The sequence below is a fragment of the Orycteropus afer genome, unplaced genomic scaffold, assembly GCF_000298275.1.
Source record: "Orycteropus afer afer isolate SDZICR_OR568_19922 unplaced genomic scaffold, OryAfe1.0 scaffold00176, whole genome shotgun sequence".
Lineage (NCBI taxonomy): Eukaryota > Metazoa > Chordata > Mammalia > Tubulidentata > Orycteropodidae > Orycteropus > Orycteropus afer.
This window is the reverse complement of record NW_006921763.1, coordinates 2,660,817-2,677,785: the sequence shown is the minus strand read 5'-3', so window position 1 is coordinate 2,677,785 and position 16,969 is coordinate 2,660,817. Positions and strand designations below refer to the sequence as shown.

The 16,969-nt window shown below is 44.1% G+C and overlaps 1 protein-coding gene across 1 annotated transcript in view; it reads left to right on the top strand.

Moving 5' to 3' along the window:
• Positions 1-16,969, top strand: part of APBB2 (amyloid beta precursor protein binding family B member 2) — a 298,195-nt gene that overhangs the window by 196,294 nt on the left and 84,932 nt on the right. Inside the window, exons 7-8 of the mRNA XM_007947150.2 lie at positions 161-307; positions 4,299-4,426. Coding sequence (XP_007945341.2) covers positions 161-307; positions 4,299-4,426 — 275 coding nt within the window. The remainder of the gene's footprint in view (positions 1-160; positions 308-4,298; positions 4,427-16,969) is intronic.

The window sequence follows — 16,969 nt, the reverse complement described above, 5'->3', positions numbered from 1 at the left end:
GACCTTAGGGGATCTGTTAACTAAATTTGATGCTGCCACATTATGCTGCAATTAAAGTTGCATTAAGCATACCTTATAATGGCCTGAGGACTTTAACATCAGTTGGAACAGACTGACCTGTGCCCAGGGAGTCACTGCTGTCCTCTGACTTGTCTTGCAGTGTTTCGCTGTGCGCTCTCTGGGATGGGTCGAGATGGCAGAGGAGGACCTCGCCCCTGGTAAAAGCAGTGTTGCTGTCAACAACTGCATCAGGCAGCTTTCTTACTGCAAGAATGACATCCGAGATACAGTTGGCATCTGGGGAGAGGTAAGTGGTGTGTGTGAGTGAATGGCAGCATTCTTCACCTTCCACGTGTGCTCACGAACCCCCACCACTCCGGAAGACAGGCCTGGGCTCTGAAGGCGGTCATCAGGGGTGTTTTCGATAAAGGTGGGGCATGTAGCCACGGTGCACCCACATGGTTGGTCCATCAGCACCCCCACATCCCAGCAAGGACCAGGCCCCTACCTCAATGACAAGTTTGTGATTTGGTATCTCCTTATTTTCCAGGGGATCCCTGGATTGGCTTTAAGGGCCCAGAAAACCCTAAACTTGCAGCACTGGGTATGCCAATGCACAAGGGCAGTTTTCAGGGCAGAAGTCCCATGGCTCTAGCATGTTCTCAAAGGGAAACATGCCCCCCACACATACACACAATGATGTTGGTGTCCCTGCTCTGAAAGTTGGCAAATTATGCTTCTATAAAACTCTTCTTTACTTACGATCTGAAAATCCACACTATACGTGAGTCACAGTATTGTCACCTCTGTTTTCTGGCTCCCGGTCAATGGAGGAATTCCATTCTGAAATGTTAATTGAGATCATTTCAGAAAGGGAAGTCATAAGTAAACAATACCAAACTTGTATGAAAATCACACCAATGGGGGAAAGCAATTTTTCTCCTGTGCACTGAGGCCTGTAGAACAAGGGTATTGAGGAGCATCTCAGAATATTGCTTGGTACAGGGATGAACTCCACTCCACCCATCCCCAGAGCATGCAAGGGATGTAACGCTTTTTGATTGAGTTGTTGGGTTGTATGGAATGCCACTCAGTTTTATCCTAACAGCACTGTTCTCATAGGACGTGGGGTGCTGAGGCTTCCCAGGGTGAAAGTCTGTCTGCCTTAGAGTTGTGCTGAATTACACTGTCAACCAGACTTTTGGATCCCAGGGATAGGAGGGGAGGAGGAAGTACCTCCAGCCCTTGCCCAAATACCCAGGCTTATCCTTCTCCTCCAAGTGATCCACTTCTCTCTTCTTTAGTCAAAATATTATTCTTCCAAAGGGACAAATGTCAGCTAGGATTTAGAAAGAAGGTTAGTGTAATTTACACTAATGTACAAATGACTGATGACTACCACAAGCTATTTTCCTTTTTAGAAGAGCTCATTAAGATCATAAAGGAATCTTCAACTGATGGCATTCCAACAGCAGAGAACAAGCTTGGAGGGGGGGCAGCCATGCTGTGCCTTCCCTCATAGTTAGCTCCCCTATATTGTTACTATTTTGCTGAAACCAAAATTCCTGCAGGCAGTGTTTCTCATCCATAGTTTAGACACACACTGTAGCTCAAGGCTTAGGCCTATGAACTATGATTCTGTGGTTTGCCCCACCATGCACAGCACAGCTCCTTGGATGTTTGTTGATTGAGTGACTAAAAATGAAATTGTGACATTCAGATAAGCATTTCAGCCATGGGTGACATCTGCATAAGCATCTGCTGTCTGGTAACAGAAAACCAGTTAGCAAGGCTTTGCCATGGTCATCCCGGAGCCGCTGTGTGTCATGAGAAAATTGAAAGGGTCATGTGAGAAGACATGAGTTTGCTGAATAAACGTGGCAGAAGCCATGATTTGTTTTCATTCAAGGCAACACCATGCTCAGCCAGCCAGTCTTGTTTTACAGCATAAGCTACACATGTCCCTGGCTCTATCTGGTAATGCAGAGGTTGTCAGTAGAATTAACTGATGAACATGGCCTCTGTTACCCTCAGGAGGACTAGCGCCGTTTCTAAGCTGTATCAGCCCAAAGGAGACGTGTCACCAGCTCAGTGAGAGCAGGACTTGACCTTGCTGTGGGTCACAGCCTACAAAGTACAGTACATCTAGCATACTAGATGATGAGGTCAGCCAAAAGGAAGCCTTTCAGAGTTTGTTAGTACCTGCGAAGTGTTTGCCACAAAATAGTGAAATGGAACAGGGTTGGAGACCACAAGGCAGGAGTTTACTGCAGGTTACCCACTAGTGAGTCTGGCTGAAGATCTCTTTTAGGCTGTCGTCAGTGGTCAGTGAATAGTGGGAAGGGGAAAACAGTGGGGAGAAGAGGCACCAAGCATCCCCAGGCAACCTTGAAGTCACTGGCTGGCCCCAGAAGGACCTGGGACCTGGGCCTGCTAAGCTGTCAGGTGTCACAGCTCTCCAGAGCTCCATGACTGGGCTTGCTGAGTGGCAGCCCTCAATTAAAGATTGAAGAGAAGGAGCCCAGCCTTTAGCTGAAGTACGGAGTGGAGGTTGTAGCCACGACTGTGGATGGGCTTCTCTCTTTGGCTTTGCCAACCATCGCTTAGGGTCTGTTCCCCAGCCTCGTGAGGTGCTGTGAAACTGACTCCTTCCCAGGACCTGCACGTCACTCATGATTCGTGTGCAGATGGGTTCATTAAGAGTTGGCTTTGCCCAGGGACGAGACCCACCTGTGGCCTTGGAGTGTCCACAGAGAGCCCCTGCCTGCAGCAAGTGGAATGAACTGCACTTCCTCAACAGAGACATTTGGAGGCACCGTGGGTCTGAGGCAGTGTGCAGCCTCTGGCTCCAGGCTCTGTGGGGTCTGTTCAGCTACAGTTCTCAGAATAGGTATTTTCTGCTAGCGCTGTGATCTGTAAGTGGTTCTCTTGCCCTGTGGGAAGATTTTAGATCCTGGATTCTGGATCTCTGCTGAGGGCTGGGTTCAAGCACAGCTTAAATATCCACCACAGAGGCCCTGACGTAGCCATCTCTACCACCCTTAAACATCAGGATTCACTCTGACAACCTTTAAAAACCCGCTGCCTTTGAGTGAGTTCTGACCCATGCAACCCTATGGGACACAGCAGAACTGCCCCATAGGGTTTCCAAGGCTGTAAATGTTTATGGAAGCAGACGGCCATGCCTTTCTCCCACAGAGTGGCTGATGGGTTTGAACCTTTTAGTTTGCAGCTGAACACTTGACCACTGAGCCACCAGAGCTCCTGAGAATGTTTGAAGGGAACCTAATACATCCTTCTCAAAGACTTTACCAAAGAGCAGTTTCCTGTCCTGCCCTGGGATTTGAAGCCTCCCTGTACCTGCCCACCTGGACCCCCCAGCTTCAACTCCACAGCAGCTGGAGCGCCACTCACCTTCACGAGAGACAGGCATTCAGTTGCACGGCATACGTTTGATGATTCTTAAAATCGTGCCTGTGCAGTTGCAGGCGAGGGGTGGGGTAAAGATAACAATGTCCCTGCCCTCAAGGAGCCAGTGTCCGTGGGGAAGCAGGACACCGCAGCACGAAAAACTGAACAGCAATGCAAGCGATGAACGACCAAGGCTCTCCCCTCTATTGCTCTGCAAGAGCACACATGTAGTTAAAGGCATCACAGGCCTGGGGCAAGTTAAACTTGGAGCCCCAGTTTCCCCAGCTACGAAACGGTGATAATAACATCCTGAGCTCTCAGGTTGACAGATTCCATGAACACCTTAAGCACGTAGCGTAATGTCTAATACGTAATAAAGAGTCATGTAAGTGTTAGCTGTGGATCGTACCAAGGAATGTCATGAAGCTGTGCCGCTGTTTGCCACGCCTGTCACACTGGTACCCAGTGTACTGTAAAAGTTGAGATGGCACAGATCTAGGCCAGATCTGAGAGTCACAGGGAAAGAAGCTTGCAAAGGCTATGCTGGGCATGGGGTTAGTAAATTCCCAGATGTCTCTGGAGAATCTGCCATTAAATTTTTTTCTTAGAGTAAAAATTCAGAAATGTAAATAATTAAAAACAAGAGCCAACTGGAAAGCAAAGTAGGAATGCATGTCAGAGAACTTGGAGAGAGGGCAAGAAATTAGTGTGTAAGGGGAATAGGAAATATTTATGAATATTTTAGTCAGGAGAGCATGTTTCTCTCTTAGGAAAACAGAAGGTGGCTTCTTTTGATCATTGAAACAACACCCCCTAGATACTCCCAAACACCATAAGGCTGTGTCAGCTCCATGAGGAAGACAGCGTGTTTTCTCTTTGACTCCCAGGGCAAGGACATGTACCTGATCCTGGAGAACGACATGCTCAGCCTGGTGGACCCCATGGACCGCACCGTGCTCCACTCACAGCCCATCGTGAGCATCCGTGTGTGGGGCGTGGGCCGCGACAATGGCCGGTGAGTCCCCCGCATAATGTGGCATTGTGCCCCTTACCAAACACCCCAGTTTTATCTTAACAGAGATTGCAGTCTTTAACTGTTATTACACTTCACTGAATATAGAACTTGACTGTAGACGCTGCTCAGAAATAGAGCATAAAGCATGTGTGTATTTCCCTGCCTCATACACCCTATAGCCCTTCTTGGTTCCTGTACCTCAGACCTTCCAGCAGCTCTGGATCGTGCCTTCAACTTCTGCGTGTTCCCCACCCCCCAACCATCCTCATCGTCCAAGCTCCCGACGCACCCAGGCTCTCTGAGCCCCTTTTTTCCTCTTCTCTGCAGTATGTTTTAATCCTCTGTTTCATGCTCTTGAGTTTCAGCCATTTCAGGTCCTCCCACTTCCCATCCCATTGGTAATTTTGTCACAGAGGTTTGCAGAAGGGAGAAGTTGCTCAGTCTTTAACAACAAGTCTTAGGTCATTAACTCATGACTATTTGGAGGCTGGTGGTTCAAACCCACCAGCCACTCCTCAGAAGGAAGGTTGGGCGATCTACTTCCATAGTGATACTGCCTCAGAAACCCAAGGAGGGGTCGCTATGAGTCAGACTCAACTCAACAGCAGTGAGTTTGGTTTGGTTTTTGGCTATTAGGATCTTTGGGGTCATGGGGTTGGCTAAACTTAAAACTTCAATAGATAAAATTTGTTCCTGGTCTAATAATGTTTTTGACACATAAAACATCACTCATGTCACAGTTCCACTCAATATGTGTTTTTTCTAAAATTCTACCAAAAATTCATTATTGATATAGGCAGTGCTCCTTGCTTAAAGGTGTTGTGAATTTTCCAGGGCTTCAAACCAGTTCTTCCCAGTTCATTCACGGCCAACAAAGCAAGACCAGAATGGACCCAAATTTGTAAAATGTGGATGAACCAGGATGATAACTAGAACAGGAAAAGTAATAGGTTGATGCCCTGATAGAAACTTAAGCGCCCTCTTAGAAAACAAAGGCAGTGTGCATGTTGTGTAGCAACCAAATCTCTTGACCAGCAGAGCTGGAAACAGAGGTGCCCCTGCTCAGAGATGGCGGCCAACCATGCTGCTTTGAATGTGTGCTACTCTCCACAGTCCTGGCAGTAGTCCAGTCTCCTGCGACAGCCTTCTGCAGGGGCTCAGTATGCTTCTTCCTATTCCTGTTTGAGTCTCCTATTCCAGGCTTCAACCTATAAAGTTTCCTGTTCCTGTTATGTTTCTGCTTCACCTAAATTTAAAAGTTTGGGTCTGTTACAATTTCACTTCATCAGCTATGAACAAACTGATTAGAACTGGTTCAAAGCCCTAGAATTTTCCATTCTTCAGAATAACTGGAAGCAAGGAGATTCTTGTTTTCAATCATGTATTTTGGTTTTATTCTAGCCAATGACATCAGACTTGGACACCATTGTTAACTAGTTGAGCCACGGGAGATACATTAACTTAAATTAGACACCATCTTTGGCCATTCTCAACGTATCAGAGGATTCTTGGCATTTAGGCATGATCCATAGGATGATTAGTTATCAGTTTGCTGAAAGTGTACAAAAAAGTTGCAGAAATGGGTGAAAATCCCAGACAACAGAGAAATGGCTTTCCTGGGCTGCAGTTCCATTCCTGGGCATTCTGGTTGATTGGGTTATGTGGAGCTCTCCTGGGTTATTTGTATGGGCTTATCAAAGCCTTTGTCTACCAAGATGGGACATTAGAGGATTTAATTGTCTTTTGATTTGGTTCCAAGTCCTAAACTAGAAAGGAAGGATTATGGTTAAGTATTCATCAGCAGAGAACACATATGTATGCTGGAACCAGACAAATTGTGAGAAATTGTCAGCAAAAGAGGGAACTGACACGTCCTCCAACTGCTGATTGAATAAACTTGCTGGGAATAGAGTGTGTCTTTGAGCTTTTTGTAATGGAGTGATGAGGAGCGACAGCTGGCCCAGGTGCTCTGGGGGGAGTGGGTGGGTAGACTATGCATACGCACCTGTCACTCACTTGCTTGGCAGAGCTGTAAAACTGGAGTTGATGCGTGGACATGGTTTGATTAATTTTACAGGAAAGATAGGTAATAATGTTTAGTTGTCATTTAAAAACCTTTAGTCTTGGTGGAAAGCCCAGGGTGTAACACACTTGATCATTTCCTGGTTCCTGTCCTCAGAGCTTGTTTTTAAGAAAGGAGCCAAAGTGGGGATTATTTCATACACATGCTTCTAGGTAGGATCATATTTTCTTAGATTGTGATTACATTGGGTTCCATAGGAATGTCAGCCCACTCCACACCTTTAAAGTGAGGCCAAATGCAACATGATTCAAACACCCATTGACAAAATGATTCAAGATCTCCAAGCCTCAATTTTTCTCATCTGTGAAATGGGAGTAATAATAAGAACCACAAAACACATGCATACAAGACACACAAAATGTAGTCACTTGCACAATGATGGAAGAGTATCAAATGCTTACTGATCTTTTAAATGCTCTTTATCTTTTAAAGCAACATACACTAGCAGATGGAGCTCATTACGTGGCTTGCTTTCTAAGATATTTGAAAGTATTGGAAGAATCAGACTCAGAGAGGCTTCAAGGACAAATTATCATTTTATACAAAGGATGAGAGGCTGTTCCAGACATGAACGAGTGACTTCAATTGTCCTGCAGAGTAGAAAGACCTCCTCCCCATGAGAGCAGTATAAATTAGGTTACATTGCTTTGGTTATGTTTTGGGAACATAATCCATGTGACTCACATTTTTTAAACCATTTCTCACTCTTCCTCAATGCTAGCACCTAAATGTAATTTACAAATACACTTGGATTTTTTCCTAGGCCGTAAGGATCTCAGCAAGTTCCTGTGTTGTTGGGAGCCCTTGAGCTGGGTTGCTGTTGGAAGCAGTAAATAAAATATATGTTTGTCAGCGAAAGGTTATATTTCTCTCCATTGGTCCCCTGAGTTTTCATTCCCTAGAAGAAGGAGCCTTTGTAATTCCTGCTTTTTCACTTTCCTCTGCTTTTGATTCTTTTTTTTTTTTTTTTTTTTAACAGCAATTTACAGGAGCAAATTCAATTTGTAATGCTGGAAAGCAAAGGGGTTTTAACTTAGCATGAATAAAACATAAAAGTGTTTCATTTTGCTTGCGAAATGAGCCCATTTCACATTCTCTTTTGTAACTTTCCTTGCTAAGAAAATGGAATCTCTTAGGGGATTTCTTGATGTGGTTAAAATGAATAAGTATGTCTACCAGAGACTTGAAGGACACACAGAGGATCTTTCTTGAAATTCAGAGTGTTTCACTAAGCCATGTAATTTCAGACTTTATTGAAGTATTTGAGGCTTAACATTTTCTTAAGGCTTTCAAGTGTTTGTGATTTGATTCAAAGAAAGCCCTTATGGAGTAAGTTTACCTTGGGGGAGGAAGTGATCTGTTTGTAACCACTCCCACCCACATCACCTCAAGGGTGATTAGAAGAACCTCTCATTAAAAACAGCATAACGAGTTCCAGTCACATCAAATGTAGGTTCTCTGTGGTTTTGGTTGCTGCATGACTGGGTTGGCATTTTTGTCTTCTTGTTGAAAGTCACGCCTCTCTTTGCTTGAACCCACCCAGTAGCTCCACAGAAGAAAGACCTGGCATTCTGCTCCCAGACCAAATTTCTTACAGCCTAAAAAAACCCTATGGAGCAGTTGTACACTGTCCCACAGGGTCACTGTGACTTGAAATGATATCAGTGGTGCCTAACAGTAACAATGTTTAAACCCAACTATAAATTACATTAAATATAAATGGACTAAAATCCCCAAATAAAAGGTAAAGTAAAAGTATTGTAGCATTTCTCAGAGTATATTTTACTGTCTGCTGAAGTGAGGGCTGCCTCCTGTCCTTTAACTATACTGTTCTTTGGCTTCTTTTGATCACAGTAAGACAAATCTCATGGTTTCAAGGGACAGAGCTTGGTTTCATAAGCCTGTATGTCCAGTCAAATGCAGCACCAGGAACACCATCTGGACTTGACCTGCACTTTTCCTGCCGTGTGTGTGTGAGGGAGGGCATCTTCATGTGTGCAAGTAGTCCTGGGCCTTAGAGCTGGTATTTTGCCCTCGGTGACTGGAGCAGTGAAGTGAAAGATAACCACTACTGTCTGTCTCAGTACTTCTCTAATAAGAATCAGTGTAAAGCTGGTTTCTGTGAGCAGAGGTCAAGTAATCTCTGCTTTCCCACTTCATCGTTGCTGATTTCAGCTGCTCTCCCATACCACCCTCCATTTCCCTGTTGCCTTTGATAATTTGCTGCAGTGGTCACACAGAACTCAGACTGTACTCATGGTTATAGGCTTTATTAGGCTAACAACACAGAAGTAACAGGATACAATTTGGTATGCAATTCAGGATCAATGTCGGCATCATCAGGATACAATTCAGGAAAAGGTCCATGGGCAAGGCTGGGCGGGTCTCTGAAGCAGACAGTACATCTTTTTGTCAACCAGGAAATTCTTCAGCAAAGAAGGATCCTGGATAGCTGTTGGCCAGCCCCAGGTCTGTGCTAGTATCACAACAGCTCTTAGGATGTCACTATTCTCTTACCTGCACCTGGGATGGTTTCTGTACTGGGGCTTCTGTTTCCTAACAGATGCTCAGTCCCTCTCAGCTCTCAGCCAAGAAGCTCCCAAAAAACTTCTGTGGTTCAGCCCTTGATGTAAGACAGTCCATGTACTCCTTGTCAGTTACCTTGTCAATTACCAAGTAACGGGATGGGATTTTTCCAAGAGGCTGAGAGATCAGTGTGCTATGGAACGCTAATCAGGAGAGATGTTCATAGGCTTTCCCTGAGGGGATATTAGGGCCCCTGGGTGGTGCAGACAGTTAACATGCTCAGCTGCTAACTGTGTTGGAGGTTCGAGTCTACCCAGAGGCTCTTCAAAAGAAAGTCCCGGCCATTTACTTCTGAAAAATCAGCCAGTGAAACCCTATGGCGCACACTTCTCTGGCATATAAGGGGTCACCATGAGTTGGAATTGACTCAACAGCAATTGGTAACTACTAATAGAATTGTTTAGGAGCTCTGGTACCATAGTGCCTAAGGCACTTGACTGCTAACCAGAAGGCTGGTGGTTCAAACCCACCAGCCACTCCTCAGAAGGAAGGTTGGGCAATCCTACTTCCGTAGTGATACTGCTTCGGAAACCCAAGGAGGGGTCGCTATGAGTCGGGGCTGACTCGATGGCAAATAACAACAACAACAACAATAGAATTGTTTGGGAAACACTGAGTTAAACAGAGCTTAACAGGCTACTTTCCTCTTGACTCTCTCATTGATTTTCCTATGCTAATGTACATGGACACCCAAGAAAGCACCTCCCAGGCTTGAGTGGGGTACCACCCCTTTTCTTCATGGAAGTGCAGTCATAGGGAACACACCTTAGGAAATGTGGCTGTAGTCAGAATACTTGTTCATTTGGATTAGTGGCGATTGCTGTTTTTTGTGTGTGCGTGTTTTGTTTCTTTAAACAAATCTGAAATTTTAATATGTGACTATTTTAAGTAGCAATCATTTGGTCCTACTAAAACTTCTTCATCATTGATAGCAGCTATCAGCAGCCATTGTGCTCAAACACTTTTTTTTATAAAGTTCTTTCATATTCAGGTTAAGTGTTTGCCTTTTGATTTTGTTTATGCTTGTAGTTTATATAGACAAACTCCTCTTCCTAGAAAGTGTTTTACACATCTCTTCTTAGGAACAATTCTTAGTAAGTGCTGACTGTGTAGCAGACCTGGGAGAAAGGCGTGACAGTCTGCTTCCATAAAGAGCACAGCCTTGGCATCCCTGTGGTGGGTCAGTGCTCTCTGTCCTGTAAGGTTGCCGTGCATTGGAATGGACTCAACAGCAGTGGGTTTGGTTTGGGTTTTCAGTATAATAGATTATTCATAAATTTCCAAATAGTTTATCTTTGACTTTGACCTTTTATTTAAGGAATAAAGTCGCAGTTGTACTGAGAATTTGGTTCATCCTCTCTTCTCCTGAGATATTCCTAACTAGTTTTATGCACCAAGACCCAGATTTAAGTTGTTTAAAAAGTCTTCTTGCCAGTGTTGTTTTGTTGTTGTGTTGTAAAATACTTCTTAATTTTTTTGTATTGATTAATATTGTGGTTAATTAGTTAGAATATATAAACCTTTCACTCATATGCTTGTTATTATTGTGATTTGGGTAAAAGTTTACAGAACAAATTCATTTTCCATATAACAGTTCATATACATTTTGTTTCATGACATTGATTGCCATTCCCATAATGTAACAGCTCTCTTCCCACTTCATCCTTGTAGTTACCTTTTCCTTGTGTTCTTCTTTCCTGTGCATTCCTGCCCTCTGAGTTATCTCCCTGTGCAATCACTGCCTTTCTGTTCTCCCATGGTTGATTGTTCTAAGGAATATACCTACCTGGTAAAAATGTTCACCTTACATGCCTGTCTGTTGTTTGGCTGGAAGCCATAGGAGTGAGTTCAATTCCAGGCCCAAAGGGTCACTAGGGACCATAGTCTCACAGATTTCACCAGTCTCTATCAGGCCGGTAAGCCTGATCTTTTTTTATGATTTTGAGTTTTGTTCTACTTTTTTCTCCCATTCTCTCCAAGATCTCCTATACTGATCCCTTTCCGAGTGGTTGACAGTGGCAGCCAGGCACCATCTAGTTCTTCTGGTCTCAGGGTCATGTAGGCTGAGGTTCCCATGGTCCACCAGTCCCTTGGACTAATTGTTTCCATGTGTCTTTGGTTTTCTTCATTCTTCTTTGCTCCAGACATCACTCATGGGCTTTTAAATTTAAAAGGTGTTAATCGATGTCTTTCAGCCTCTTATTTAAGAAATTAGGAAACCAAGAACAGAAGTGTCCTTCACCTTACTTTTAGATGACCCAACTAGTTTGTGCCAAAGGGAACAGAACTTAGATGTTTTCATCAGTCTGGATTAGAAAAACCCACTGTCATCAAGTCAATTCTGACTCATAGCAACTCTGTAGGACAGAGTAGAACTGTACCTTGGGGTTTCTAAGACTGTAAATCTTTATGGAAGCAGACTGCCTCATCTTTCTCCCTAGGAGCAGCTGGTGGTTTGAACTGCCAGCCTTTTGGTTAGCAGCCATGCGCTTAACCACTGAGATCCAGAAGGTATGGCCCATACTCTCTAAAACTGAGCATTAGAACAATAATTGATTCAGAATAAAGTTAGATTTTTCTGGCTGTTGTAGGAAGATGAAGAAAGGATGGGATCCTTTTGAACGGTCTTTCCTACCTGTGTCTTAGTTCTGCCAGCAGCACTCATCAGCCCTGCTACTGTGCCTTAGAGCTAAACCTTTGTGTATTAAATAACATACAGACCACGTTGCTATAACAAGTACCCTGAAGTCCACTGGCGTAAATAATAGAGATTAGTTCTCACGTGGCAGTTTGCAGAAAAGTTTCCATCTGTGGAAGGGCAGCTCATAGCCATAGCCACTCAGGGACACAGGCTCTTTCTAGATTTTCACTCTGCCATCCTCAAATGTTTACTGCTCTGACCAGGACAAGTGACTTGTCTTTAAATTGAAGATGACCTGGAACTTGTACACCTTACTGATGCTCACATCTGTTCACATCACTTTGGCCTCACTCAGCTGCACGGGACTATAGGAGATGGAGTTTTTAGCTAGGCAAACAACTGCCAAGTTAAAACTCTGTTACCAAGAAATAAGGCCCTTAGGTAGTGCAAATGGTTTGCAGTCAACTCCTAACCTAAAGATTGTTGGATTTGAACTCACCCAGTGATTCCACAGAAGAGAAAGTCTGGCAATCTGCTTTTCTGTTCAGTAACCCATGAGGTCACCATCAGTTGGAATTGACTCAATGACAACTGAAAACAACAACAAAAATAAAGCAAGAAAAGAAGAGGCAAAGCAACTAGCATCCTGATGCAGTCTAAAAACTAACCTCATTTCCTAATCCAGGCCTTAGTGCTTCCTGTGCCAGTTAATTAAGCTACTGTCTCTCAACTCCAGATCTACCCTTCTCTACTCTGCTGTGTGATGCTGGGACTGCAGCTCTGCAAAACGCCTGTCTGCTTCTCTACTTGGCTACCTGTTAGACTGACCAGTGTGGAACACTGGAAGGAGGCTGTGGGGCTAGAGGAGGAAGAGGGGCTTACTTGATCCTTCTCGTTTGCTTCCTGTTTTTGTGAGCATCATCCTAGAAGCGTTCTGCATCCCAGTGTCTCATAGCAGTGGCTGAGTCCAGTTTGCAGTGTTTCTGATCTTGGAGAAAAGCAGAACCAGCCTTATGAAGTCCCTGCTTCAGAGACAGCAGCACAACCAGCTGCTATGATCTGGTTCAAGGTCTGGAGTGTCTGCTTGAATCCCAGAGGCACCAGGCACGCAGTGCCTGCTCCACTATGGTCAGAGGTGTTGTCCCTGGAGCTCTTCCTCTAAGCTTCTAAGTTTTAGTCATTCCTACAGGTCATAGCTCCTTCTTGCAATTGCTGTCTCTGTGATAATAACTTAGTGTTTGCTCTTTTTTTTTTTTTTTTTCTTGCCTTTTTAGTTATCTACTTACAATTCTTTATATTCTCTCTGTTGAAATAACTGGTGTGTTTCTGTCTCCTGGTTGCCCCTGCCTTATACACTTTCATGGTGCAGTGCCTAAGTCATTTGACTGCTAACCAGAAGGCTGGTGGTTCAAACCCACCAGCCACTCCTCAGAAGGAAGGTTGGGCAATCTACTTCTGTAGAGATACTGCCTCAGAAACCCAATGAGCAGTCACTATGAGTCGAATCAACTCAATAGTAGCGAGTTGGTTTTTTTTTTTTTTGGTTTAAGATTGAATTAGAGGGGCACTGGTGGTTGTTTTGGTCATCTAGTGCCACTCTGATGGGAATATACCACAAATGGGTGGCTTTAACAAGCAGGAGTTTATTCTCTTACAGTTTTGAAGGCTAGAAGTCCAAGTTCAAAGTGCCAGGTTTTAAGGGCAGGGTGAAAGCATCTCAACTTGGGCTTCAACTCTGCCTCTTGCTCCTGGCCCACTGAAGCTGGAAGCTTTCATCATTCAGGCAGTTCCTGGCTGCTGAGGCTGATAAACCCAAAGCTGACAAGAAAAAGGCGCAGTCCCAACAGTACTAAACCACATGGCTAACCATTGATTTAAGTCCATCAAGAGTCCCAAGAGGACCATATTTGCTGGTCTAATAGAGCCTGGTAGAACCACTGAAACTATGGTCCCTAGCTGCCCTTCAGGTCTGGAATTGAACCCACACCTGTGGCTTCCAGCCAAACAAAAGACAGGCATATGAGGTGAACATTTACCTGAGGTAGATATACTCCTTGGAGAAAACAATCATGGAAGAAAGAAGGGCTGCTTATGCACAGGAAGACAGCTCAGGGGACAGGAGTGCATGGAGGAATGGACACAGGGAAGTGGTAACTATCGGAAGGAAGTAGGAGGGGAGCTGTTGCATCGTGGTAAATTGTGGTCAATGTCATGAGACAACGTGTGTGCGTGAACTGCTGTATGGAAAGTGAATTTGCTCTGTAAACTTCCACCCAAATCACAATTTAAAAAAAAAAAAAAGAGTCCCAAGTTCGGCAGACAATGTGGTAGGCTACTGAATAACGACTCGGCAACGTGCAGGATTCAAGTGTGCCAAAAGCTACAGACTATTCCTAAATCTCCTTATACACTGGGAGCACATCACATCCCCAAGGTAGCTACTCAGCTGCTCACAGTCGACTCCACCATGTCCACCATGGATTTGATGACCAACCTCATCATGGGGAATAACTACATCCAGCTGCCCAGCCACTCAAAACAAGGCCCCACCAAGTTGACATAACCTTAACTACCCCAGTGGTTCAGGGGCAGAATTCTTGCTTTCCTTGTGGGAGACCAGAATGCATTCCCTCCCAGTGCACCTCATGCCCAGCCACCACCCGTCAGTCAGTGGGGACTTGCATGTTGCTAATGATGCTGAACAGAGTCCAGCAGAGCTTCCATGCTAAAACAGAGTAGGAGGAAAGAGCTAGCCATCTGCTTCAGGACTCAGCCAGTGACAACCCTGTAGATCACAATGGTAGGATCCGCAGTCCAACATGGGATTGGCACATGACCAGGCAGCGTTTCATGCTGTTGTGTATGAGATCTTACCATAAGTTGAGGCCAACTCAACACTAACTAACAGCAATAATTACGACTGAATTAGCACTGATTCAGGGAGGCAGCCACTTACCCGTGCTGAGAGTACATGTCTTCCATACTGAGGTCATTCACAGGAGCTTATTTTTTGAGCAAGCGATTCGGGCTGATCTTTCTGCTCAGCTACCCCACATTGGAGGGGCTCAGGAGATTTCTTTTCTAAATTGGTAGAAGCTGTTGGTGATAAAGGGCATTTCTGTTTGAGAAGACAGGGGTTTAGAAATAGCGTGCCTCTTGATTTTTTAGCTAATCGGAACGTTATCTCTATTTCTGCCTTGCCATTGTTTCTTTTTGCAGCGGTATCATGGTGGGGGTCTCAGTTTGGAGGAGGAACACTTCTTAATGGCCTCTAGTCAGTATTCTCTAAGCCAGACAGTAATGAAAGATTGATGGAATCCCAAGATCTGCTGATGAAAGTTTAATCTAGGGTATGTACTGTCTTGCCTCAGGGAGAAAAGTCTACAGGGAGAAAGCAATAATTCTCTCCCTATGCTACAGTATTATCTTGACCTCTGGAGTTAATTTCTTTTTAATACAGCACCATGATAAGCAGAGGCTTCAGGATTTACTTGATCATTTTGCTGACTTACACCATGGTTATATATTTTTTATCTTTAAAACTGACTTGCTTGTCTTCTATTAATCATGCCAGGATGCTTGCTAATACCTTCAGCTTAGAATAACCTTTAAGGAAAGACATTGTGAGTGATCGTCCAAGAAAAGTTTCCCTCAGAGGGCATATTCAAACAGATCAGTCATGTGGTATTGTCCCTGTTGGTGAACTTAGGAAGGTGTCAGTTTCCTCTGAGGAACACATCACCCATTTTTGTAACATTGATTCCAGTGCTCAATCCCGTATCTCTCATAAGCATGTTTTAGCACCAGCCAGTGAAGTGTGGAGGCTTGAGGCTGCCGTGTTAGGGAACAGAAAATGCTGATGACAATCCCTGAACAACTTCCATCTTGCACTTCCCCTGAGTCCCAAGCCAGATGAGGAATGGGCCCTTCTGAATGTAGCGGGGAGGTGAGGGGGGTGGGATCTGTCATGCTTAGCGTCAGTGATTCTCTGTATCCATCTCCCAAAGTACTGTGGTCCTCTTGGAGTGCTTGGAATGTTCCAAGAAAATATGGAAGAATAGTTTTAGTGGAGAAATAGCCTAACAACCTTTATAAACATGAATTGCCATATTTCTCATATATAACATGCCTGTGTAAATAACTTGCACACACATATAATGCACAAAAGAAACTAACATACAAGAGGGTTACGAGGTTTGGAAAAATGTATACCCACACACTATTTACATTAAAATGTAGTGGCGTCTTTAAGAGGAGAGAAGGTTGTAACTCTTGTAATTGGCTGAGAATGTTGCAGAAGCTTTATAAATGATTAAGTGTTTGATAAATTGCTAAAAGCCTCATGTTATTGCAGATGAATGAGCAGTCACTGCTTCCATACACAAGTTGTCGCCTCGAACCTTTTTACGCAAATGTAATTGGCCTGAGGTTTTTGGCTTCATGCTGGTCCAGTGACTGAGAGCATAATCTGGCAGAGTTGGTCCCTGGGAAGAGAAATTTGGGAACATCAGGGTGAACTCAAGTAGTCTCACCATGTACAATTACGGTTAAGTTTTTGAGAACTAGATGAGGTCAAGGGAAGGAGTAGGAATCTCAGCATTAGCAATGTAGTCATGGTTCCTCCCTTATGCTGAAGGTCATGACTTAGTCTATGTCCCGGTTTTCCCATCAGCAGTGGGGATCATCGCTGCAATGGCAGAGATGTGGACGTGTTCTACTTCGGACCCAGTGTACTATCTTTATTAACATAGTAAATTTTCCTTGAGACATTGTCTTGGATCAGCAGTACCTATTATAAAAAATTGGAAGAAATCTTAAAACATTGGAACTGGCATTATTCTTGACTTTTAATTGTCTAAAATTGTTGTGAGGTGCTATCGAGTCAGCTGCAACTCATTGCGACCTTATGTATAACTTAACCATGTAAATGAATGAAACGTTGCCTGGTCCTGTGCTGTCTTCATCATCATTGGTAAGTTTCAGTCTCTTGTGTCATGCATTCTCATTGACGGTTACCCTCGTTTTCGTTGATGCTCTGCTTTACCAAACATAATATCCTTTTCTAATGTTTGGCTTTTCCTAATGACAGGTCCAAAGTAAATGAGTCAAAAATCTCACGCTCCTCTCTTCTAAGCATTCTTGTTGTATTTTTTCTGGTACTGATTTGTTCTTTCTTTGTCAGTCCACAATATATTCAATATTCTTCACCAGCACCACAGCTCAAATGCATCAT